We start from the raw sequence: 25466 nt of genomic DNA, 5'->3' as shown, positions 1-25466 counted from the left end.
ACCCACACGCCGTGTCGTCATTTGCCACTCACCGTCATCCGTCCGTCCGTCTCCCCCCTCCTCGCCAGTCAACCTCGCCACCCCAGGCCCGAGAGAGGGAGAGGGAACGAGGAGGGTGTGGAAAGGAGAGCCCATTGTTGGGTAGGGACCATCTCTATATGTTGCCAACTTGGACTTCCCAAGCGCTTAGTACAGTGCTCTGCACACAGTAAGCGCTCAGTAAATATGATTGAATGAATGAATGAGAGGAAGAGGGCCGTGTGCCACGTAGGGGAGCGGGGGCACCCGGGGGGACACCAAGTTCTTGCTCAGGGGAGCTTGGGGATGAGTGGGAGGGAGGAAGTGAGCTTGAGCTGCAATGAACTTGAGGATGATGATGGTATTCGTTATGCTATGTGCCAAGCACTGTTCTAAGCACTGGAGTAGATAGAAGGTAATCGGGGTGTCCCATACGAAGCCCACAGTCTTCATCCCCATTTTCCAGATGAGGGAACTGGGGCCCCGAGAAGTGAAGTGACTCGCCCAAAGTCACGCAACCGACAAGTTGCTGAGGTGGGATTTGAACCCTCCTCGACTTTTGACTTCCAAGCCCGGGCTCTTGCCACCAAGCCAGGCCTCAGGCTGCTTGGCCCTGCCCCCCGGCCCTATAGTGATGGCATTTATTAAGCGCTTCCTATGTGCAAAAGCACTGTTCACAGCGCTGGGGAGGTTACAAGGTGATCAGGTTGTCCCACGGGGGGCTCACAGTCTCTATCCCCATTTGACAGTTGAGGGAACTGAGGCCCAGAGAAGTGAAGTGACTTACCCAAAGTCACACAGCTGACAGGTGGTGGAGCCAGGATTCGAACCCATGACCTCTGACTCCAAAGCCCGGGCTCTTTCCACTGAGCCACGCTGCTCCCCCCCCCCCCCCCGCCGGTCCCCCCAAAAAAGGGTCCTGCAGGGAGCCCCGGGCGGACGCGCCCACCGGGCCCCAGGTTGACGTGGGAGGGCGGTGAGGGGCTGGCAGAAGACGGGCAGGGCCCTCATCATCATCATCAATCGTATTCATTGAGCGCTTACTGTGTGCAGAGCACTGTACTAAGCGCTTGGGAAGTCCAAGTTGGCAACATCTAGAGACAGTCCCTACCCAACAGTGGGCTCACAGTCTAAAAGGGGGAGACCGAGAACAAAACCACACATACTAACAAAATAAAATCAATAGAATAGATATGTACAAGTAAAATAAATAAATAAACAGATTAATAAATATGTACAAACATATATACATATATATACAGGCCCTGCTGGTGAGCCCCCGACCACTCAGCTCGGCAGACCCCCAAAGCCGACGGGGGCCGGGGCCGGGGGAGCAGGCCTCCCCAAGCAGCCGCGCCGATCTCCGAGCGGAGGGCAGTCGGCAAGCTTGGAGGGGGTGAAGGGGCAGGGGGGCTCGGTGCCCGGAGAAGCAAAAATTCCTTTGCCGCCACTGCCCCGGGAACAGCCCAGGGGAGCAAAAAGGCACTGAGACCCTGGCCCGGCCCCCGTGTCATTCATTCATTCATTCATTCAATCGTATTTATTGAGCGCTTACTGTGTGCAGAGCACTGGACTAAGCGCTTGGGAAGTCCAAGTTCTCACTTGTACATATCTATTTTATTTTGTTAGTATGTTTGGTTTTGTTCTCTGTCTCCCCCTGTGAGCCCACTGGTGGGTAGGGACCGTCTCTAGATGTTGCCGACTTGGACATCCCAAGCGCTTAGTCCAGTGCTCTGCACACAGTAAGTGCTCAATAAATACGATTGATTGGAGAAGCAGCATGGCTCACTGGAAAGAGCCCGGGCTTTGGAGTCAGAGGTCATGGGTTCAAATCCCAGCTCTGCCAACTGTCAGCTGGGTGACTTTGGGCAAGTCACTTCATCATCAATCGTATTTATTGAGCGCTTACTGTGTGCAGAGCACTGTACTAAGCGCTTGGGAAGTACAAATTGGCAACATATAGAGACAGTCCCTGCCCAACAGTGGGCTCACAGTCTTCACTTCTCTGGGCCTCAGTTCCCTCATCTGTCAAATGGGGATGAAAACTGTGAGCCCCCCGTGGGACAACCTGATCACCCTGTAACCTCCCCAGTGCTTAGAACAGTGCTTTGCACATAGCAAGCATTTAATAAATGCCATTATTATTATTATTATTATTATTATTATCATAAGTTGGCAACATATAGAGATGGTCCCTACCCATGTCCGGGCCCGGCCTTTCGGGGCTCAGCAGCCAGAAAGCGCTTCCCAGCTCTGCCAACTGTCAGCTGGGTGACTTTGGGCAAGTCACTTCCCAGTGCCTCAGTTCCCTCACCTGGAAAATGGGGATGAAGACCGTGAGCCCCCCCGTGGGACAACCTGATCACCTTGGAACCTCCCCAGCACTTAGAACAGTGCTTTGCACATAGCAAGCGTTTAATAAATGCCATTATTATTATAAGTTGGCAACACATGGAGACAGTCCCTACCCGTGTCCGGCCTTTCCGGGTGCAGCAACTGGAAAGCGTGCTTTGCACATAGTAAGCGCTTAACAAATTCCATCATGATTAATTCGGTCCCCGCTGCTTTTGGGGGGGGGAGGGTGGGACCCGATCATCCCACCCTGTCTCTACCATCATCTCCACCGCCGTCTCCACCTGTCTCATCTCCCCGCTGACCCTCCATTGTCTCCCCCCCACCCCCCCCATTGTTTCATTGTAGACTGAGGGGAGCAGCCAGGCGGCCCCGCTGCCCCCGGCCCCCTCCAACGGGGAGCGGGCCGAGCCCCCGGCCGGCCTCGCTGACCTGCAGGCGGACGGCGGCGGCGGTGGTGGCGGCGTGGGGCCGGAGGCCCCCTCTGGGGGTGGTGACCAAAGGGAAATTGAGACCTTCCACGCCCAGATCCAGGAAACAAGTAAGTAGCCGCAGGCCTCCCCCCAGAGCTGAAAATTGAGAGCGGCCTTCAGCGCCGGCCTGGATTTTAATGGAGCCAATGAACTTTTATTTTCCAGGCATCTAACGATGACATTCTGGTCTCGCCTCCCGCCCCCCCGTCTCTTGTCTCCCCCCCCCTCCCGCCCCGGTGTCCGTGTCCCCTCCCGCCCCCCCCGTCTCGCTGCAGATTGAGTCCCACAGGCTGACGTTCCGTGAAAACGCCAAGGCCCGCACTGACCACGGAGCGGACGTCGCGTCCAAGCCCTCCAGCCTCCCCGCCGGCAGCCGGCCCCTCGGCCCCCCCGCCCCGTCCCCCCCGCTCCCCGGACACCGGCCGGCCGCCCGGCCTGCCCGGCAGCGCTCGTGACTCCGCCGCTCCCCACCTCCTCGCCGGCCGGGGCCGGAGGTGGGGCGGCGGTCCTCCCGGACAAGAGGCGGCCCCCCCAGCCCCCCATGTCCGAGGGCGGCGGTCGCACGCGCCCCCCCCCCCCAGCCCCGTCCTCCCCCTCACCCCCCCCCCTTGAATTTTCCTCCAAGAGAAAAGCGAGCAAAACCAAGAAAACTCTCACCCTTGCTGCTTCCCGTCCCCGTGTTCCTATTTAAATGAAAAACGTATGTTCCAAACCCACGGCGAGACGTTCACCTTTCAGTTTCTTCCGTGACGAAGCGCGGACGAGGTTCTCTTTGTGCTTTAAAAACAGCCTCGGGTTAAGTTTCCTTTAGGGGTCCCCCCTGCCGCCGCCCCCCGCGTCGTAGGAGCGTAGAGACGTTAATTGCCGCCGCCGCCATGCCGTATTGACATATCCAGCAGGTGTAACTCTGTTCTTTTTGTCTTTTTTAATCTCGAACCGACGGAGAGAGCGATTTCGAAGGATTAAGCCATGTCGGAAACGAGGGTCCCAAGCAGGTGCGGAAGGGAAGGTGGAAGGGTCGCCCCTCCGCCGGCGCGGAGGGGTGGGGGGGCCAGGGTGCCCCTCACCCGGTCGGCGGAGGGGCCGTCAGTCGGAGCCGTTGAGGTCCAAGAGGGCGAAGGGTAGAGAGACGGTTTTTGATGCTAAGGGGGTCGGTTTGGCGTGTGCAAGTTTGCGTTGGTGTTTTTGTGTCTGTTTTTCTTCTTTTTGGAACGGAGGCCGATTGTCGGGGAGCCTGTACCGTGCTGCACGCCGAGGGGAGGGAGGGAGGGGGGGCCGCCGGCCGGCTGCCGCGGGCCCGGGCCCGTGGGCCACGACACTAATGAGCGGTCCGAAACGAGGGATTAACGCGGTGGGAAAAAAGATCGGGTTGCCGGAGGAATTTGAGAGTCCCGATTTCCCGGCCGGCCGGCCGGAGGCGAGACCGCCTCCCCGGGCGGGTGACACCTTCCCCTCCCCGAGAAGCTGACAATTGATCTGGAATCCCGGGAATCTGTACTGACACACAGAGATTCTTATTGCACTTGTATTTTTTATATTAAAGTTTGCATGGTTTCTAATAAAATGGCATTAAAGTGTAACCTAGTTGGCATTGAAATGGTCTGGCAGTCCAAGTGCTTGCTCCGCCCGGGAGCCTTTTAACGCAGCCGGGCAGACTTGCGATGAGGAAAGGGTGAGTTGGCGCCCGTCCCGGGGAAGGGGCCTCTCCCCTCCTCCTGCTCCCCTTTGCCCACCCCTGCCCCGTGCCGCCGCTCCGAGAGACCTCAGCCTCTGCCTCCGTTTCCCCCCGGGGGAACCGGTCACGGCGCGGAGACGCGGCCGTCGGAGCCGAGCTGGAGACATCCTGGCAGGGGATGCCCATCTTTAGCGGCTGGAGGGTTGTGGGGGCGAGTGGGAAGGCCCGCTGCCAGGCTTTGCGGGTTCCCTTTGTGGAAGGGAAGTGGCCCCGGCCCTAGTTCCGCTGGGCACTGGTAGCCGGGCCCTCTCTCTGCCCGGATGGGCATCAAAAACAGGGGAGGGCATCCATAGTAGATGCCCCGCTGTTCGGTGGGCGGCGTTTTATGTCCCTGCCTTGCCTGGGCTACGGCGCGATTTCCCGTATCGTCCCCCAGGCAGAGAGAGGGCACTGGGGCCACTATGGAGCCCGGATGCCGCGGCGGGGCAGTGCCCGGGGCAGAGGAGCCGGCGGCGCCGCCGTTCCTGCTTTAGTGCTTGTGCCCGTTGGCTCCACCTCCCTCCCTCCCTCCCTCCCCCTGGCCTGTACTGAGCACCGAGTCCCGCTGTGCCGTTGTGATTCTTTCATTGTAAGAGTTTGAAATAAAGCTTCTCCGTGTTGCACCTGGGGGCCGGCTGCCTCGTCTGTGTTCCCGCCCCGTGGGTGCGGCGGGGCGGTTGTGCGTCCTTACCTCCGTGGACGGGGGGCCGGAGCGGCGTCGGGGCTCTCGCTCCCTGGGGCGGGGGGCTTCGCCGTCTTCCCGAGCGGTGGCCCCACGGCTCCCCGGGCCGCCCCCCGCCGCCGGAGCTTTACCTCGAGACGGGCGGCGAGTTCACAGAGGACGAGTGGATCTCTTTTAAATAGACGTTTAAATAGAAAGACGGGCGATCCGCTCGGGCCGGGGAAGGAGGGGCTCAGTCGTCGGCCGTCTTGCGCGCGTCGAAGCCGCCGCAGGGCCCGCGCAGCAGCTCGGCGAGCAGGGCCAGCAGCTGTCCGTGCTCGTGCTGCAGGTCCGGGGGGAGGGCGGGCAGCTCGCAGCGCAGGCAGCGCTCCACCATGCGCCCCAGGGCTCGCCGCAACTCCCGCAGCAGCTGCACCGTGCGCGAGTCGCCCTCCAGCCGCAGCAGGTCGTTGTCGCTCAGGGCGATGGTGGCCCGGCGCCCGTCGTCTACGAGAGGAGGAGGAGGAGGAGGAAGGGGCGGCGGGTCCCGGAGGGCCGCGCGGGTGAGGGCCGCGGAGGCCCGGGGGAGGACGGGGACCCACCTCGGACGTGGACGTCGCCGTCCGTCAGCAGCAGGACGGCCAGCGGGTGGACCTGGGACGAGTCGCGCACGAAGACGCTGCCGTTGGACTTGACGGCCATGAAGTACGTCAGCCAGCGGCTGCGCAGCCGCGTCGCCTCTCTGGGCCGGGAGGGAGGAAGAGTTGGGAAGCCGGCCCCCCGAAACCCCTCCCCGCTGCTCGACCCCCCGTCTCCGCCCCGTGGCCCACCTGTTGATGGTGGACTTGTGCAGGAGGACGTTGCCAGCTTTGGTCCGGTAAGCGACGCTGTTGGGCTTGAACTTCCCCTGGCGGGTCACCTTCCCCTGCCTCACCTGCGACGAGGAGGAGAAATAAGTGTGGTGTTTGTTAAATGATGGTGGTAACTGTGCCTCCTCCAAGATCCCACAATAACAATGAAGGCATTTGTGAAGCGCTGACTATGTGCCAAGCACCGTTCGAAGCGCTGGGGAGGATCCAAGGTGATCAGGTTTTCCCCCGGGGGGCTCACAGTCTTCACCCTCATCAATCAATCAGTCAATCGTATTTATTGAGCGCTTACTGTGTGCAGAGCACTGGACTAAGCGCCTCATTTTCCAGATGAGGGAACTGAGGCCCAGAGAAGTGAAGTTTTGTTATGTGAAGTTTGTTACCAACTTGTACTTCCCAAGCGCTTAGTACAGTGCTCTGCACACAGTAAGCGCTCAATAAATACGACTATGAATGACTGAAAAGTGACTTGCCCAAAGTCACACAGCTGACAGCGGGCGGAGCCAGGATTTGAACCCGTGACCTCTGACTCCGAAGCCCAGGCTCTTTCCACTGAGCCACAGAAGTGCTGAAGCAGGATTAGAACCCAGAACCTAATACTCCCAGGCCTAGGCTCCTTCCCCTAGACCATTCTGCTTCCCCAAGCACCGCACTCAGCACTTGGGTAGACACAATAATCAGCACGGCCTGGTGGCTAGAGCCCGGGCAGGGCAGTCAGGACGGTCGTGGGTTCTAATCCCGGCTCCGCCACCGGTCTGCTGTGTGACCTTGGGCAAGTCACCTCACTCCTCTGGGCCTCAGTGCCCTCAGCGGTAAAAGGGGGATTGAGACTGAGCCCCACGCGGGACAGGGACTCTGTCCGACCTTACCCGCTTGAATCCATCCCAGCGCTTGGCACACGGTAAGTGCTTAACAACTCCTACGATTCAGCAGTTAGTACAGTGCCTGGCACACACTACTTAATACTATTTAAAAAATAATAATAATAACAATACTGAGCGCTTAATGCTATTTAAAAAAAAGATGATCGGGTCAAACGGTCACTCTCCCTCCCACGATGCCGCGCCCCGGCGGGGCGGCCGCCCACCTGGATGAGGTTGGGGTAGAGGCCGGCCATGAGGACGCCCTTCACCAGCTCCTCCTCGTCGCTGTACTGGTTGCACTGGGCGGAGGGCAGGGTGCAGTCGGAGGGATTCCCCACCAGGAAGGCCTCGTAGACGTTCTCCGAGAACTGTTTGATGAGGCCTGCGAGGGGGGACGGGACGGCGGTGCCGGCGTCAGGCCCGGCGTCCCCTCCCCGGGAGGCGGGCCGGGGCGGGGACGGGGCCCCTCACCGCGGATGAAGCGCAGGCCGGGGGCGCTCAGCAGGTTCTCCTCCAGGTAGCTCTCCCGGGAGTCGCGGTCTTGCCCGTGCAGCACCTCCTCCCAGCCGGCCACGGCCCGCACGAACGCCAGGTGGTCGCTGCCGCTGTCTTGGCTCAGCAGGGCCTTCACCTGGGATGCAGTCTTTTAGAGTCTTTTAGACTGTGAGCCCGCTGTTGGGCTCTATATGTTGCCAATTTGTACTTCCCAAGCGCTTAGTACAGTGCTCTGCACATAGTAAGCGCTCAATAAATACGATTGATGATGCGGGAAGCGGGCTGGGGAGCCCGGATGGGAGTTAGCGCGCAGCACGGTGGGGCCTGGCGGTCCCCGGTGGAGGGGCGGAGGCCGGTGGGAGATGATGCCCACCGCCCCAGGGGAGCCATTCGCTGTGCTGATTACCGGGGCCAGCGAGAGGGTGGGCGGCCAAGAGCCGCGCTCGGCCGCACCACCCCGATGGCGTGGCCCCCGGCAGGGGAAGGGACCCGGAGATGGTGCCCACGTCCCAGAAAGGGCTCTGACCTTCTGCACCTCGGCCCGGTTCTGCAGGCCGCCGCTGAAGGGGTCGCGGGTGAGGCAGGCGACGACCACCAGCAGCGGGCGCAGGCAGCGGAAGATGGCGGCCAGCACGACGGCCTTGGCCAGGTGGGGTTCGGTGGGAATGGGAGCCAGGCGCCGGCCCAGGGCGGTCAGGAGCTCCCGCCGGTCCAGCACCCCTGCAAGGCCCCCGGCTCCGTCAGGGCCGGGCCCCGGCGCCCTCCGCCCGCGCCATCCCCCCCGCGGCAAATACTCACCGATCTCCTGCAAGAGTCGCACGGCCTCGGCCACGGCCTGGCTGTCGGGACTGCTGACGGCCTCGGAGAGGAACTCGACGGCCTGGAAGAGGGGCCCCGTCCGTCCCGATGAGCCCCCCCTCCAGAACTGTGCCTCCCACTCCTTGCCCCCCAACGGGCCCGGAGAACTGACGGGTCCCGTGGGCCCTTTGTGCCCGGGGCCCAAGCCGACCCCCGGACGCACCGTCTTCTCGGGCACGTGGATCTTGGCCTGAAGCACCAGGTTCTCCAGGGGGGTGCGCAGGATCTCGGGCACCTGGAAGGGCGCCATCTTCTCCAGCCGGCTGCGGGGGAACAGGTGGTAGGCGTAGCCCGACTGGCAGCGCCCGGCCCGCCCCCGGCGCTGGATCACGTTCGCCCGCGACACCCACACGGTCTCCAGGCAGGACACCTGCGGACGGAACAGCGGAGGGGCCGGGTCAGCCGGGCACCGGGCTACCTCCCGGGCCCCGGACCGGATGCAGGATTTCCGATTCCGCGCTTTCCGGCTCCCAAGCAGGTGGGCAAGGGGCCCGGAGCCCAAGATTCCCGAACCCAGCCCCGCGTACTGCCCGGGAGTCCGATCCTCTCCCGTCCTCCCGGCACGGGCCCGGCATCTTCGACCGCTCCACCGCCCTTCTCCGCCAGACGACGCGGCGAGGGCGAGCCGCTCCCCCCGGGTGCCAGCTCGGCTCCGGCTCGTCTCGCCCGCCCGAAGAGGCCCGGCGGGGACCGCCGTGCCCGGGCCGGGGCGGGTCCCCCGGCTACCTTGGTCTTGAGGTCGTAGCGCTCCTCTTTGTGCAGGCCGCTGTCCACCACGTGCACGATGTCGTTGACGGTGATGGAGGTCTCGGCGATGTTGGTGGCCAGGACGATCTTGCGCACCCCGGCCGGGGGCTGCTGGAAGATGGCCTTCTGGTCCATCATGGGGATGTTGGAGTGCACTGCCCGGGGGAGCAGAAAAAACACACACACACACACGGACGCACAAAAAGTGTCACGGTTCCCACTCGGCCCTCTGCCGAACTAGCCCCGGAGACTGACCCCTTAAATGTTTCAACCTGGGGCACAAAAGCCATTTATTCCCGCAGGTTGGGAGACCAGACTCAGGACTGGGAGTTATCCGGCCCCCTTCCCATCTCTCTCGGGGGCGTGGGAAGGACCGGCACCCTCCTGCTCCCACCCTGCTAGCCAAGAGGTGGCCTGTGAATTGCTTTTGGTCGCCCAATGGCCGCTGGATGGGGAAGGTAGGAGAGACAAGGATGTGGACGGGGGTGGGGAAACCAGGTGCATCTCCCAGGTTCAGTGGCCGGGCAGAGCCATTTTCCACATCGAACCAGTGGCTTTGGTCAAGTCCCTGCCCACTCAGGGTCCGGCCTGGCCCTGGAACCACGGTCTGGAACCCTTCCTCTCACCCCGATGCCTGACTGCACACGGTCAAGATGTCCCTGTGCCCACGGCAAAGAGTAGGGGCGTGCCCAGCCGGACAGAAGCGGGAGAGGCGAGGCGAGGTGAGGCGGCTGATCCAGTCCCCCCGCCACCTTCCTTCCCCACCGCCCCAAAGCTCACCGGGCAGGATGAGGCACCTGCCCTCCTGGGCGCCGAGGGCCTCCTGCAGTCGCTGCTGGACGCTTTTGATCTCCTGCCAGCCCGGGAGGAAGCACAGGATCCCACCTGCGATGCCAGCACGCGGGGTCAGCCCACGGGCCGCGCCTCAAGAACGGGCCCGTCCCTGAATTTGGCTGGGCTTCACCCCCTCCTGGCCCCTACGGCCACCCCCGGGGCTGAAGTAGCCACGAGCCTGCCCTCCTTCTTCTTAGTGGCATTTATTAAGCGCTTACTATGTGCAAAGCACTGTTCTACGCGCTAGGGAGATTACAAGGTGATCAGGTTCTTCCACAGGGGGTTCACAGTCTTAAACCCCGTTGTACAGATGAGGTCACTGAGACAGTCTTAATCCCCATTTTACAGATGAGGTCACTGAGGCCCAAAGAAGTTAAGTGACTCACCCAAGGTCACACAGCTGACAATCGGCGGAGCCAGGATTTGAACCCATGACCTCTAACTCCACAGTCCGTGCTCTTTCCATTGAGCCATGCTGCTTCCTTACATTCGTCCCCTCTCCCGGCCCCCTGCCCCTCATCTCCGTACCTTATAGCTTATACTGACGTCGCCTCCCCCCTCCGGACCGTAAGCTTGGTGTGGTCAAGGAACGCGCGTTATACGGTTACGCCGTCCTCTCCCGAGCGCTGAGAACGGTGCTCTGCACCCGGTAAGCGCTCAATCAACAGGACTGACCGACTCAGAGAGTGGCCAGTACCGTGGCTCAGTTGGGAGAGCATGGGGCTTTGGAGTCAGAGGTCATGAGTTCAAACCCCAGCTCCGCCAACTGTCAGCTGTGTGACTTTGGGCAACTCACTTCAGTCCTCTGGGCCTCAGTGACCTCATCTGTAAAATGGGGATGAAAACTGGGAGCCCCCCGTGGGAAAACCTGATCGACCCGTAACCTCCCCAGCGCTTAGAACGGTGCTTTGCACATAGTAAGCGCTTAATAAATGCCATCATCATCATCATTATTATTATTATTATTATTACCACCAACAGCCCGGGGGGAAGCCAGCGGCTCCGACTCCCTCTCGCTCCCACCCCGCGCCGGCGTGGCGGCTACCTGGAGCCTCATGGGCATCGATGTGCAGAATCAGGTCCGTCACGAGCTCCAAGTCCAGCTGTTCCGTGTCCTAACGGGGATCCAAAGGCCAGGCCGGAGCGTGACGGGAGGCCCAGGCCGGCCCCGCTCCCCTCCAACTGGGGACCCCTCCGCCGACATCGGGAAGTCCAAGGCCCCGATGCTGCCCGGGACGGGGATTGAGACACTCGAGGAAAGGAGAAGGGGATGAGAGGGAAGAGACCCAGGGCTCCCCTTTCCTCTCGGGGGGGCCCCCCCTCCAAACCACAGCCCCTACCCAACGCTCACCTCGTAGAGCCGGTTCTTGCCCAGCTTGGCCAGGACGTCCTCCAGGTAGTGCTCCTTGACCGGGTACATGAAGCCGGGCACCTTGAGGACGGGGCAGCCCCCGAAGTAGCGGGCGAAGCGCTCGTTGTCGCCCGTGGCGCTCATGAGGACCAGCCGCAGGCCGGGGTTCAGCCGCCGCAGCCCCTTGAGCAGGATGAGCAGGAAGTCCGTGTTGACGTCGCGCTCGTGGACCTCGTCCACGATGACGTGGCTGACGCCCTCCAGGCCCGGGCTGCTCTGCAGCTTGCGCAGCAGGACGCCCACGGTGCAGAAGAGCAGGGCCCCGCCCCGGGCGGGCGGCTTGCTCTCCAGGCGCACCTGGAAGCCCACGTTGCGGCGCAGGGAGGGCCCCAGCTCCTGGGCCACGCGCTGGGCCACCGACACGGCCGAGATGCGGCGGGGCTGGGTGATGATGACGTTGCAGCGGGCGCCCCGGCCCTCGGTCACGTGGCGCTCCAGCAGCAGCTGGGGGATGCGCGTCGTCTTCCCGCAGCCCGTGTCCCCCGCGATCACCACCACGGGGTGCCTCTCGATGGCTGCCAGGATGGCGTCCCCGTGCGGGTCCACGGGCAGGCGGAGGGCCTCCGGCCGGGCCGGCCCCCGCCGCCGCCACAGCTCCAGCAGGTCCCGGCTCAGCTGCAGCTCCTCGCCCTCCGACAGCGCCACGTACGGCTTCCCCGTGATGGGGTCGCTCGGGAGGTCGGCCTCCTCTTCCAGGGGCTGGGCGGCGTCCTCGCTCAGCGGCTCCGGGGCGATCCGGCAGTCGTCCAGAGGGTACTGGGGACGGCGGCGGAGGCCGTGAGCGTGGCGGGCGGGGCCCGGGGGAGGCCCACTGCCCGCTGGCGACCTCCGCCCCCGTGCCCGGATCAAAGCCCCCATTATTATTCTAACTGCTGCTGGGGCAGAGGGTCCCTCCGCGGGCCCGCCCCCGACGGTCTCGCCCTTCCCCGGCCCACTCACGGTGTCCAGGTAGCGCTCGATCTTGTTCAGGAGGGGCACGGGCACCTCAATGGGACGGGACCGACGCTGCGTGGCCTTCATCTCTCGCACGGCCTCCCAGTTATACTCGGCGTGGGTCAGCGGCTGGTTGTTCCCGTCCAGCAGGCCCAGGCTCTGCGGGCAGAGAGCCGAAACTATAGCGATTTGGCACCTGCCAGGCACCGTACTAAATGCCGGAGTGGATATGAGCTAATGGGGCCAGATTCAATCAATCAATCGCATTTATTGGGCGCTTACTGTGTGCAGAGCACTGTACTAAGCACTTGGGAAGTACAAGTTGGCAACATACAGAGATAGTTCCTACCCAACAGTGGGCTTACAGTCTAGAAGGGACTCGGTCCCCGTTCCACGGGGTGGGGCTCACTGGCTCAATCCCCAAGTTACACACGAGGGAACTGATGCCCAGAGAAGTGAAGCGGCCTGCCCAGGTCACCCAGCGGACAGGTGGCGGAGCCGGGATTAGAGCCCGTGACCTTCTGATTCCCACGCCCGCCCCATCCCTGGGCCGGGCCCACAGGGGCTCCGGCCGGGGCTCGGTGGCCCGGACTGGCCCAGGAATGGACCACCCGACACCTCGGCAAACTCCCGTGCCCGTCTCCGGGCTGCACCAGTCCTGGGGAGCGGAAGACACCGCTCAAATTAACGGCTAACGGCTTCGCCGAATGCAGCCGAGCCCGTGGGAGGAAGGGCTCGGCTCAGTTGGGCGACGAGCTACGGGGAAGGCGGTGGTGGCGGACCTTCCCGGGTCCAGCTCGAACCGTGGCCCCCGAGGAGACGGTGGCGGACAACCTGGGCGCAACCTTCACCAGGGCGAGGGGCCGTGGAGGACACCGACGTCCCGGGGCGAATTCTGGCAGCCCTACCCAACGTCCCCTGACCGGCGCCGAGCGGGCTGGGTCCCGCCGGCTGCCACTCACCTTCAGCTTCTTGCAGGCCAGGGCCGCCGCCTTGTTCTCCGCCCCGGCTCTGTGACGTCCCTCGGCGACGAAGGTCATCGGGTGGGGCCACAGGAGGGTCAGGGTGGAGACCTTGGTCTTGGTGCCCAGGGTACGGAACCGAATGAGGTCCTAAAAGGGGGCGGTGGGGGAGATGAATCACGGAGTTCGCACCCAGGGAGGTGCGGTGCTTCGGGCAGGGCCTAGGCCACCAGCGACCCGCGGTCCAGCTTCCCAGGGGTGCCGTTACCCCTCGGAGACTTTTCCGGGGCGCACGCGGACCCCGGACCGCGGAGGCGCTCACCTTGCAGCCGGACGACGCGGTGGCAATCTGGATCACCGAAGACAGAAGGGCCTTAGGCTGCGGGAACTTGATCAGCGCCTGCCGGGCGTCCTTGTCAGAGCTTTCCAAGGTGGGCGACGGGGAGGGGAAAAAAAACCAACCACTGCTGTCAGTTTGACGGGCTAGCCGGCCCAGAATTCGGCTTCCAAAGGTAGCCCGGGGTGGCGGAGGGCCCTGGGTGACCAGAGCCTCTGAGAGCCACGCTCAAGGTGAGGGGTGGGCCGTCTAACGCCCTGAACTTTTCCGCTTGGAACGTGGGTTCAGACGTAAGGTCTTCAAGGGGATCCGGCCTTCCCACACCCCGGTCGCGGAGCCCGTGGGGCCGGGGACTAGGAGGGAGCAGTCAGGGGAGGAGCCGCTTAGGGCCGGGTCCCACCCGGTCCCTGGGAAACACCCTGTCACCACATCCCACCGCCCTCCGGGGCCATACCTCCCGTCCCCGAGTGCGCTGTGAGAATCCTGTTGGGTCCCAGACGGGAACTTGGTGACATCGACCGCTTCTTCTTCCTCCAGTTCCTCCCCTTCCTCCCGGCCAGCGGAGCGGGACGGGCTCCCGGACCCCAGCGGCCGGTTGCCCAGTGGCGGGGTGGGCTCCGGCCGCCAGCGGCCGGCGGCCGGCGAGCCCAGGCCAGTGGCGAGCGCGCGATACTTGGCCGCGGCGAACGGCTCGTTTCGTGGGCCCAGCAGGCCCCAGCCCTGTAGGGGAGACGTCGCTGATTGCGGCGAGCTCGGCCCGAGGGGCGGGGGGTCGGGACGAGACGGGCCGGTTCGCTCCCGCCGAGTGGGCCGAGGGGACGATGGTCCAGAGCGCATGTAGCAGCGACGGGACCCCCCCCCCCCCATCTTACCTCCTTCCCTTCCCCACAGCACCTGTATATATGTTTGTACATATTTATTACTCTATTTATTTATTTATTTTACTTGTACATAGCTGTTCTATTTATTTTACTTTGTTAGTATGTTTGGTTTTGTTCTCTGTCTCCCCCTTTTAGACTGTGAGCCCACTGTTGGGTAGGGACTGTCTCTCTATGTTGCCGATTTGTACTTCCCAAGCGCTTAGGCCAGTGCTCTGCACACAGTAAGCGCTCAATCAATACGATTGATGATGACGACGGGAGCGGTTACGGAGCGCTATACGGGCAGCGAGAAGCTCTGACCGCACGGGGGGCGGGGAAGGAGGGAAGGAGGATTCCCAGAGACGTCGGGAGGCCTACGCAGGGGAGCGGGCGAGGGCACCGGCACGCCGCGGGACCCCCGGGGAAGGGCAGGGAGAGCCCACCACCTTAAAGAGCTGGCACGCGGCGGCCGCGGCCTGTCTCTCCGCGTCCACCTTCTTGCTGCCATAGCCTTCCACCTCCAAGTTCTTGGGCCACTTGATGCGCAGGGTGACTTTCTGCGGAGAGACGAGGCGGGGGGCTCGGGACGCAGCTCCTGGGTTCCTTGGTGAGGGTCGGACCAGACCTTATTCGCCACCCCCTATAAAATACCTTTTCCTCCGGCCCATCGGAGTGGACGTAGACCAGCTTGTCTTTTGCCTGGGAGATGCCGAGGGCTCTTTGGATCACGGTGTTGAGAAGGCTTTTAGGCTCTGGAAATTCTTTCAGCAAGTCTCTAGGAGCTAGGAATCAATCAATCAATCAATCAATTGTATTTATTGAGCGCTTACTGCGTGCGGAGCGCTGGACTAAGCGCTTGGGAAGTCCAAGTTGGCAACATCTAGAGACCAACAGTGGGCTCACAGTCTAGAAGGGGGAGAACAAAACCAAATGTATTAATAAAATAAGTAGAATAGATTATGTACAAGTAGAGTAATAAATAAAAAAATAAATAAATAATGGCATTTGTTAAGCGCTTACTATGTGCAAAGCACTGTTCTAAGTGCTGGGGGGGATACAATGTGATCAAGTTGTCCCATGTGGGGCTCACAGTCTTCATCCCCATTTTACAGATGAGGTAACCGAGGCTTAGAGAAGTTAAGTGATTTGCCCAAGGCCACACAACAATCAATCAATCAATCGTATTTATTGAGCGCTTACTATGTGCAGAGCACTGTACTAAGCGCTTGGGAAGTACAAATTGGCAACACATAGAGACAGTCCCTACCCAACAGTGGGCTCACAGTCTAAAAGGGGGAGACAGAGAACAGAACCAAACATACCAACAAAATAAAATAAATAGGATAAAAATGTACAAGTAAAATAGAGTAATAAATATGTACAACCATATATACATATATACAGGTGTATATGGACATGTATTTGGTTCCAAACAACCCTGACAGTGCCAAATCATCAAATTTACAAATAAATACGTACAAACATATATACAGGAAGACACAACCCGGAAGTATTGCCAACCAGGTGGCTGCTAAAAGCGGCGAGGTCGCAGGCCGGTTCTCCCGGCGGGAAGACTTTTCGAACTATCTGCGCTGGGGGACGAGATCGAGGAGCTCCCGGTCCCGCCTGATGACTGAGGGGGAGAGGAGGCTGGCTCCAGCCCCTCGGCCTTGGCACACAGTAAGTGCTTAGCAAAAAGCACAGTTGGTACTATTATTATTATTGCCGATAATAACAAATATCCCACTCCATCCTGGCGCCCCACTCCCAGAGAGCCCCGGGAAGGTGCCGGGCGAGGGGTGAGTCGGTCGACCAATCGATCGATGGTATTTGTTGAGTGCTGACTGCGTGCGGAGCGCTGTGCTAAGAGCTGAGTGACGATGCCATCACCCGAAGGGGACCTCTGACCGCTCAATCAATCAATCGTATTTATTGAGCGCTTACTGTGTGCGGCGCACTGTACTAAGCGCTTGGGAAGTCCAAGTTGGCAACATATAGAGACAGTCCCTACCCAACAGTGGGCTCACAGTCTAAAAGACTCCTTTCCCCAACCTCCCGCTCGCTCCCCTCCCAGGCCCCACGGGCCACGGAGGGCCTGCGTCCCCTCTCCGGACATCCCGACAGCGTCCCCAGGTCCACCCCCGTGTCCCTTCTCCTCACGATTCCTGGCCCTGCCTCCACACCTCCACTGGGTCCCATCGCCTCAGCGCCTGGAAACCCATCCCGTGGCCTCTCTCCTCCCCCCGACACACACCTGCCCGAGCCCGTTTTCCTCACACATACACACGCTCCGTGCCCCTTTCATCACACACACACACACACACACATCCATGCCTCTTTTCCACCCCCCCACACATCTGCCCCATGTCCCTTTTCTACACACACACACACACACAAATCCGGTGCCCCTTTTCCACAAACATACACACACACCTGCCCGATGCCCCCTTCCTCTCTCTCTCTCTCTCTCTCTCACACACACACACACCCCTCCCCATGCCTCTTTTCCACCCCCCCCCCCCCACCCATCTGCCCCAGGTCCCTTTTACACACACACACAAATCCAGTGCCCCTTTTCCACACACACACACACACACACACACCCCTCCCCATGACTCTTTTCCACACCCCTGCCCTCCCACCCCACACATCTGTCCCTTGTCCCTTTTCTACACACACAAATCCAGTGCCCCTTTTCCACAAACACACACACACCTGCCCGATGCCCCCTTTCCTCACACTCACACACACCCCTCCCCATGCCTCTTTTCCACACACCCCCGTCCTCCCCCACATCTGCCCCTTGTCCCTTTTCTACACACACACAAATCCAGTGCCCCTTTTCCACAAACACACACACCTGCCCAATGCCTCCTTTCCACACACACACACACACACACACACACACACAAATCCGGTGCCCCTTTTCCACACACACACACACACACACACACACACACACACACACACACACCTGCCTGCTGCCCCCTTTCCTCGCCTCGCCTCCTTGCTCCTCGCCTCGCTTGGAAAGGACAACTCAGCAACAGAAGACGCCAACCCCGGCTCCGCTGCTTGTCCGCTCTGTGACCTCGGGCAAGTCACTTTTACTTCTCTGGGCCTCAGTTCCCTCATCTGTAAAATGGGGATTGAGACTGTGAGCCCCACGTGGGGCAGGGACTGGGTCCAACCTGAATACCTTGTACAGACCCCAGCGCTTAGCACACAGACTGTGAGCCCACTGTTGGGTAGGGACCGTCTCTATACATTGCCAACTTGGACTTCCCAAGCACTTAGTACAGCGCTCTATACACAGTAAGCGCTCAATAAATACGATTGATTGATAGCAAGTGCTTAACAGATACCCTAATTATTACTATTTTCCATGTACACACAGCCACCCCGTGTTCCTCTCTCTCAGCACGCACACAAACACACACATGTCCCTTTCCCAGCGCTTAGAACAGTGCTTTGCACATAGTAAGCGCTTAACAGATACCCTAATTATTATTATTCTCAGTGGAAAGAGCCCGGGCTTTGGAGTCAGAGGTCATGGGTTCGAATCCCGACTCCACCACATGTCTGCTGTGTGATCTTGGGCAAGTCACTTAACTTCTCTGGGCCTCAGTTACCTCATCTGTAAAATGGAGATTAAGACTGTGAGCCCCACCTGGGACAACCTGATCACCCTGTATCCTCCCCAGCGCTTAGAACAGTGCTTTGCACATAGTAAGCACTTAACAAATGCCAATTATTATTATTATTATTATTATTATTATTATTATTATTATTATTATTATTTACTTTTAAACTGTGAGCCCACTGTTGGGTAGGGACTGTCTCTAGATGTTGCCAACTTGTCCTTCCCAAGCGCCTAGTACAGTGCTCTGCACACAGTAAGCCCTCAATAAATACGATTGATGATTTACACACAGCCGCCCCGTGTTCCTCTCTCTCAGCACGCACAAACACACATATGTCCCTTTCCCAGCGCTTAGAACAGTGCTTTGCACATAGTAAGCGCTTAACAAGTACTATCATTATTATTTTCCTCAAGGCCCCTCCCCTTGCACACTGCTAAGGGACGCAGCGTGGCTCAGTGGAAAAGAGCCCGGGCTTGGGAGTCGGGGGTCGTGGGTTCTAATCCCAGCTCCGCCACTTAGCTGTGTGACTTTGGGCAAGTCACTTCGCTTCTCTGTGCCTCAGTGGCCCCATCTGGAAAATGGGGATGAAGACCGTGAGCCCCACGGGGGACAAACTCACCACCTTGGATCTCCCCCAGCGCTTACAACAGTGCTTAGCACATAGTAAACGCTTAATAAATACGTTATTATGATCATTGTCAACTGTGTGTTCTGAGGCAGGTCACTTCACTGGGCCTCGGTGCCCTCATCTGTCAAATGGGGATGAAGCCTGTGAGCCCCACGTGGGACAACCTGATCACCTTGTGACCTCCCCAGCGCTTGGCACATAGTAAGCGCCTAACAAGTACATTATTATTATTCTCTGGGCCTCAGTTCCCTCATCTGTCAAATGAGGGTGAAGCCTGTGAACCCCAGGTGGGCCAACCTGATGACCTTGGCTCTCCCCCAGCGCTCAGAACAGTGCTGGGCACATAGTAAGCACCTAACAAATAAATTATTATTATTCTCTAGGCCTCAGTTCCCTCATCTGTCAAATAGGGGTGAAGAGTGGGAGCCCCACGTGGGCCAACCTGATCACCCTGGCTCTCCCCCAGCGTGTAGCACACAGTAAGCGCCTAACAAATACATTATTATTATTCTCTGGGCCTCAGTTCCCTCATCTGTCAAATGGGGCCTGTGGGCCCCATGTGGGACAACCTGATGACCCTGGCTCTCCCCCAGGGCTTAGAACAGTGCTTGGCACATAGTAAGCGCTTAATAAATACATTATTATTATTCACTGGGCCTCAGTTCTCTCATCTGTCAAATGGGGGTGAAGCCTGTGAGCCCCACGTGGGACAACCTGATGACCCTGGCTCTCCCTCAGCGCTAAGAACAGTGCTGGGCACATAGTAAGCGCCTAACAAATACATTATTATTTTTCTCTGGGCCACAGTTCCCTCATCTGTCAAATGAGGGTGAGGTCTGTGAGCCCCACGTGGGACAACCTGATGACCCTGACTTTCCCCAGCGCTTAGCACATAGTAAGCGCCTAACAAATACATTATTATTATTCTCTGGGCCTCAATTCCCTCATCCATCAAATGGGGGCGAAGCGTGTGAGCCCCACGTGGGCCAACCTGATGACCCTGGCTCTCCCCCAGCGCTGAGAACAGTGCTGGGCACATAGTAAGCGCCTAACAAATACATTATTCTTCTTCTCTGGGCCTCGGTTCCCTCATCCGTCAAATGGGGGTGAAATGAAGTATGGGAGCCCCACGTGGGCCAACCTGATGACCCTGGCTCTCCCCCAGAACTTAGAACAGTGCTGGACACATAGTAAGCACCTAACAAACACATTATTATACATTATTATTATTCTCTGGGCCTCAAGCCCCTCATCTGTCAAATGGGGGTGAAGCCTGTGAGCCCCACGTGGGCCACCTTGGCTCTCCCCCGGTGCTTAGAACAGTGCTGGGCACATAGTAAGCGCCTATCAAATGCATTATTCTTCTTCTCTGGGCCTCAGTTCCCTCATCCGTCAAATGGGGGTGAAGTGTGGAAGCCCCATGGGGGCCAACCTGATCACCTTGGCTCTCCCCCAGCGCTCAGAACAGTGCTGGGCACATAGTAAGCGCCTAACAAATACATTATTGTTATTCTCTAGGCCTCAGTTCCCTCATCCGTCAAATGGGGGTGAAGCCTGTGAGCCCCAGGTGGGCCAACCTGATGACCCTGACTTTCCCCGGCGCTTAGCACATACTAAGTGCCTAACAAATACATTACTATTATTCCCTAGGCCTCAGTTTCCTCACCCGTCAAATGGGGGTGAAGCCTGTGAGCCCCACGTGGGCCAACCTGATGACCTTGGCTCTCCCCCAGCGCTCAGAACAGTGCTGGGCACAAAGTAAGTGCCTAACAAATACATTATTATTATTCTCTAGGCCTCAGTTCCCTCATCCGTCAAATGGGGGTGAAGAGTGGAAGCCCCAAGTGGGCCAACCTGATGACCCTGGCTCTCCCCTGGCGCTTAGAACAGTGCTGGGCACATAGTAAGCGCCTAACAAATATATTATTGTTATTCTCTAGGCCTCAGGTCCCTCATCTGTCAAATGGGGGTGAAGCGTGCGAGCCCCATGTGGGACAACCTGATGACCCTGACTTTCCCTGGTGCTTAGCACATAGTAAGGGCCTAACAAATACATTACTACTATTCTCTAGGCCTCAGTTTCCTCATCCGTCAAAGGGGGGTGAAGCCTGTGAGCCCCACGTGGGCCAACCTGATGACCCTGGCTCTCCCCCAGGGCTTAGAACAGCGCTTGGCACATAGTAAGCGCCTAACAAATACATTATTATTCTCTGGGCCTCAGTTCCCTCATCCGTCAAAGGGGGGTGAAGCCTGTGAGCCCCACGTGGGCCAACCTGATGACCCTGGCTCTCCCCCAGGGCTTAGAACAGCGCTTGGCACATAGTAAGCGCCTAACAAATACATTATTATTCTCTGGGCCTCAGTTCCCTCATCCGTCAAATGGGGGTGAAGAGTGGGAGCCCCACGTGGGACAACCTGATCACCTTGGCTCTCCCCCGGCGCTTAGAACAGTGCTGGGCACATAGTAAACGCCTAACAGATACATTATTATTCTCTGAGCCTCAGTTCCCTCATCTGTCAAATGGGGGTGAAGCGTGGGGGCCCCCACGTGGGACAACCTGATGACCCTGGCTCTCCCCCGGCGCTTAGAACAGTGCTGGGCACATAAAAAGTGCCTAACAAATACATTATTATTATTTTCTAGGCCACAGTTCCCTCACCTATCAAATGGGGGTGAAGCCTGTGAGCCCCAGGTGGGCCAACCTGATGACCTTGGTTCTCCCCCAGCGCTCAGAACAGTGCTGGGCACATAGTAAGCGCCTAACCAATACATTATTGTTATTCTCTGGGCCTCAGTTCCCTCATCTATCAAATGGGGTGAGGCCTGTGGGACAACCTGATGACCTTGGTTCTCCCCCAGCGCTCAGAACAGTGCTGGGCACATAGTAAGCGCCTATCAAATGCATTATTATTCTTCTCTGGGCCTCAGTTCCCTCATCCGTCAAATGGGGGTGAAGTGTGGAAGCCCCACGGGGGCCAACCTGATCACCTTGGCTCTCCCCCGGTGCTTAGAACAGTGCTGGGCACATAGTAAGCACCTATCAAATGCATTATTATTCTTCTCTGGGCCTCAGTTCCCTCATCCGTCAAATGAGGGTGAAGCCTGTGAGCCCCACATGGGACAACCTGATGACCCTGACTTTCCCCAGCGCTTAGGACATAGTAAGTGCCTAACAAATACATTATTATTATTCTCTGGGCCTCAGTTCCCTCATCTGTCAAATAGGGGTGAAGCCTGTGAGCCCCACGTGGGCCAACCTGATGACCTTGGTTCTCCCCCAGCACTCAGAACAGGGCTGGGCACATAGTAAGCGCCTAACAAATACATTATTATTATTCTCTAGGCCTCAGTTTCCTCATCCGTCAAATGGGGGTGAAGTGTGTGAGCCCCACGTGGGCCAACCTGATGACCCTGGCTCTCCCCCAGCGCTCAGAACAGCGCTGGGAACATAGTAAGCGCCTAACAAATACATTATTATTATTCTCTAGGCCTCAGTCCCCTCATCCGTCAAATGGGGGTGAAGCCTGTGAGCCCCACGTGGGCCAACCTGATGACCCTGGCTCTCCCCCAGCGCTTAGAACAGTGCTGGGCACATAGTAAGCGCCTAACAAATACATTATTGTTATTCTCTAGGCCTCAGTTTCCTCATCCGTCAAATGGGGGTGAAGCGTGCGAGCCCCACGTGGGCCAACCTGATCACCCTGACTTTCCCCAGCGCTTAGCACATAGTAAGCGCTTAACAAATACATTATTCTTCTTCTCTAGGCCTCAGTTCCCTCATCTATCAAATGGGGTGAAGCCTGTGGGCCCCACGTGGGCCAACCTGATGACCTTGGCTCTCCCCCAGCGCTCAGAACAGTGCTGGGCACATAGTAAGCGCCTAACAAATACATTATTGTTATTCTCTAGGCCTCAGTCCCCTCATCCGTCAAATGGGGGTGAAGAGTGGAAGCCCCAGGTGGGCCAACCCGCTGACCTCGGCTCTCCCGCAGCGCTCAGAACAGTGCCGGGCACGTAGTAAGCGCCGAGGGAAGACGACGAGGCCGGTTGTGGTGGCTTACCGTGCCCCGCCCCCTCCGCGTCGCCGGCCGCCGGGGCGGAGAAGGCGCGCGGCCGCTGGCTGAGGCGGCACGGCGCGCGCGGCGGAAGCCGCCTCACCAGGAGCACGAGCCGCCGCGCGCCCGCCATTTCTCTCCCGCCCTGCCTTGCGCAGAGGAGGGCCAAGGCGCAGGCGCAGACCCGGCGCTCCCTGGAGGGGCTCCCCTCCCCTCGCTCTCGCCGCGTCACGTGTTCGCGGCGCAGGCGCAGACCCGGCGTTCCCTTGGGGGCTCCCCTCCCCTCCCCTCTCTCGCCGCGTCACGTGTTCGCGGCGCAGGCGCAGACCCGGCGCTCCCTGGGGGGGTGGGGGGGAGACTCCCCGCCCCTTTCTCCCGCCGCGTCACGTGCTCGCGGCGCAGGCGCAGAGGCGGCGCTCCCGGGGGGGCTCCCCTCCCCTTTCTCCCGCCGCGTCACGTGTTCGCGGCGCAGGCGCAGACCCGGCGCTCCCTGGGGGGGCTCCCCGCCCCTCTCTCTCGCCGCGTCACATGTTCGCGGCGCAGGCGCAGACCCGGCGCTCCCTTGGGGGCGCCCCTCCCCTTTCTCACGCCGCATCACGTGGAAGCGGCGCAGGCGCAGACCCGGCGCTCCCTGGTGGGGGGGGGGGTCTCCCCTCCCCTCTCTCCCGCCGCGTCACGTGTTCGCGGCGCAGGCGCAGACCCGGCGCTCCCGAGGGGGGCTCCCCGCCCCTTTCTCCCGCCTCGCGCCCGTCACGTGTTCGATGCGCAGGCCCAGACCCGACGCTCCCTGAGGTTGGGGGGGGGGGGCTCCCGCCCCTTTTTCCCGCCGCGTCACGTGTTCGCAGCGCAGGCGCAGACCCGGCGCTCCCGGGAGGAGGGGAATCCCCGCCCCTTTCTCCCGCCGCGTCACGTGTTCGCGGCGCAAGCGCAGACCCGACGCTCCCTGGGGGGGGGGGGCTCCCCGCCCCTTTTTCCCGCCACGTCACGTGCTCGCGACGCAGGCGCAGACCCGGCTCTCCCTAGGGGGCTCCCCTCCCCTTTCTCCCGCCGCGTCACGTGCTCGCGACGCAGGCGCAGACCCGGCTCTCCCTAGGGGGCTCCCCTCCCCTTTCTCCCGCCGCGTCACGTGCTCGCGACGCAGGCGCAGACCCGGCGCTCCCTAGGGCGCTCCCCTCCCCTCTCTCTCGCCGCAGCACGTGTTCGCGACGCAGGCGCAGACCCGGCGCTCCTAGGGGGGCTCCCGCCCCTTTTTCCTGCCGCGTCACGTGTTCGAGGCGCAGGCGCAGATCCGGCGCTCCCGGGGGTGGATTCCCTCCCGGGGGGGGGGGGGTTCCCCTCCCCTTTCCCTCGCCGCGCGCCTCTCACGTGTTCGCGACGCAGGCGCAAACCCGGCGCTCCCTTGTTGGGGGGAGGGATTCCCCGCCCCTTTTCCCCGCCGCATCACGTGTTCGCGGCGCAGGCGCAGACCCGGCGCTCCCTTGTGGGGGGGGGAATTCCCCGCCCCTTTCTCCCGCCGCGCGCCCGTCACGTGTTCGCGGCGCATGCGCAGAGCCGGCGCTCCCTAGGGGGCTTCCCGCCCCTTTTTCTCGCCGCGCGCCCGTCACGTGCTCGCTGCGCAGGCGCAGACCCGGCGCTCCCGGGGGGTGCCCCGCCCTTTTCTTCTCTCCTCCCGCCTCGCGACGGTCACGTGTCGACGGCGCCTCAGTGCCCGCGTGCTCGAGGCCCACCCGAACCGGGGGCCCCTTTCTTTCATCCATTCATTCATTCATTCATTCATTCATTCATTGTCGTATTTATTGAGTGCTTACTGTGTGCAGAGCACTGTGCTAAGCGCTTGGGATGTCCAAGTTGGCAACGTCTAGAGACGGTCCCTACCCAACAGCGGGCTCACAGTCTAGAAGGGGGAGACAGGCAACAAAACCAAACATATTAACAAAATAAAATAAATAGATGCCATCGTTATTATTATTATAGTAAGTGCTTAATAAATACCATTATATTATTATCGTTGTTACTATTGTTACTGAAAGGGCTTGAGGATCAACTGAAGCACTTAGAACAGTGCTTTGCACATAGTAAGCGCTTAATAAATGCCATCGTTCTTACTATTATAGTAAGTGCTTAATAAATACCATTATATTATTATTGTTGTTACCATTATTGTTACTGGAAGGGCTTGAGGATCAACTGAAGCACTTAGACCAGTGCTTTGCCATCGTTATTACTATTATAGTGCTTAATAAATACCATTATATTATTATTGTTGTTACTATCATTGTTACTGAAAGGGCTTGAGGATCAACTGAAGCACTTGGAACAGTGCTTTGCACATAGTAAGCGCTTAATAAATGCCATCGTTATTACCATTTTAGTAAGTGCTTAATAAATACCATTATATTATTATTGTTATTACTATCATTGTTACTGAAAGGGCTTGAGGATCAACTGAAGCACTCGGAACAGCGCTTTGCACATAGTAAGCGCTTAAATGCCATCGTTATTACTATTATGGTAAGTGCTTAATAAATACCATTATATTATTATTATTATTATTGTTACTATTATTGTTACTGAAAGGGCTTGAGGATCAACTGAAGCACTTAGAACAGTGCTTTGCACATAGTAAGCAATAAATGCCATCGTTATTACTATTATAGTAAGTGCTTAATAAATACCATTATATTATCATTGTTGTTACTATTATTGCTACTGAAAGGGCTTGAGGATCAACTGAAGCACTTATTGCTTTGCACA

The 25466-nt window shown here is 59.3% G+C and overlaps 2 protein-coding genes across 10 annotated transcripts in view; one reads left to right on the top strand and one right to left on the bottom strand.

Annotated features, from left to right (window-relative positions):
• Positions 1–3423, top strand: part of MAP4 (microtubule associated protein 4) — a 132347-nt gene extending 128924 nt beyond the window's left edge. For 6 of the 9 annotated variants that reach the window (XM_038755623.1, XM_038755620.1, XM_038755621.1 and 3 more), the window contains 2 exons: positions 2719–2911; positions 3119–3212. In XM_038755623.1, coding sequence (XP_038611551.1) covers positions 2719–2911; positions 3119–3123 — 198 coding nt within the window. In that variant the 3' untranslated portion in view covers positions 3124–3212. Of the gene's footprint in view, positions 1–2718; positions 2912–3118 lie in introns of all 9 variants that reach the window. The other 3 variants (XM_038755622.1, XM_038755619.1, XM_038755615.1) reach the window with 1 other exon arrangement.
• A 29-nt stretch (positions 3424–3452) lies between these two features.
• Positions 3453–22845, bottom strand: LOC119936173 (ATP-dependent RNA helicase DHX30-like). The gene is made up of 19 exons (XM_038755633.1): positions 22719–22845; positions 15039–15169; positions 14834–14944; positions 13982–14247; positions 13513–13612; positions 13191–13340; positions 12235–12387; positions 11236–12051; positions 10930–10999; positions 9831–9935; positions 9030–9205; positions 8467–8673; positions 8244–8325; positions 7972–8165; positions 7422–7581; positions 7175–7332; positions 6049–6152; positions 5821–5960; positions 3453–5725 (listed from the first exon to the last, which is right to left on the bottom strand). Exons 1-19 carry the CDS (start codon positions 22843–22845, stop codon positions 5472–5474), a joined length of 3504 nt encoding a protein of 1167 aa, XP_038611561.1. The 3' UTR covers positions 3453–5471.
• Between the last annotated feature and the right edge of the window lie 2621 nt (positions 22846–25466).

This window comes from Tachyglossus aculeatus, chromosome 13, assembly GCF_015852505.1.
Source record: "Tachyglossus aculeatus isolate mTacAcu1 chromosome 13, mTacAcu1.pri, whole genome shotgun sequence".
NCBI classification, from domain to species: Eukaryota; Metazoa; Chordata; class Mammalia; order Monotremata; family Tachyglossidae; genus Tachyglossus; species Tachyglossus aculeatus.
This window is presented reverse-complemented; position numbering and strand designations above follow the sequence as displayed.

What these genes read in the sequence shown, in the direction of transcription:
- LOC119936173 (XM_038755633.1), bottom strand. Translation starts at nt 22,845, where the DNA reads ATGGCGGGCGCGCGGCGGCTCGTGCTCCTGGTGAGGCGGCTTCCGCCG. An exon ending in CCGCGTCGTCCGGCTGCAAG is followed by an intron (nt 13,341 to 13,512) that starts GTGAGCGCCTCC and finishes GCCCCCTTTTAG; the next exon opens with GACCTCATTCGGTTCCGTAC. An exon ending in CAGGTGCCTCATCCTGCCCG is followed by an intron (nt 9,206 to 9,830) that starts GTGAGCTTTGGG and finishes TCCCCCGGGCAG; the next exon opens with TGCACTCCAACATCCCCATG.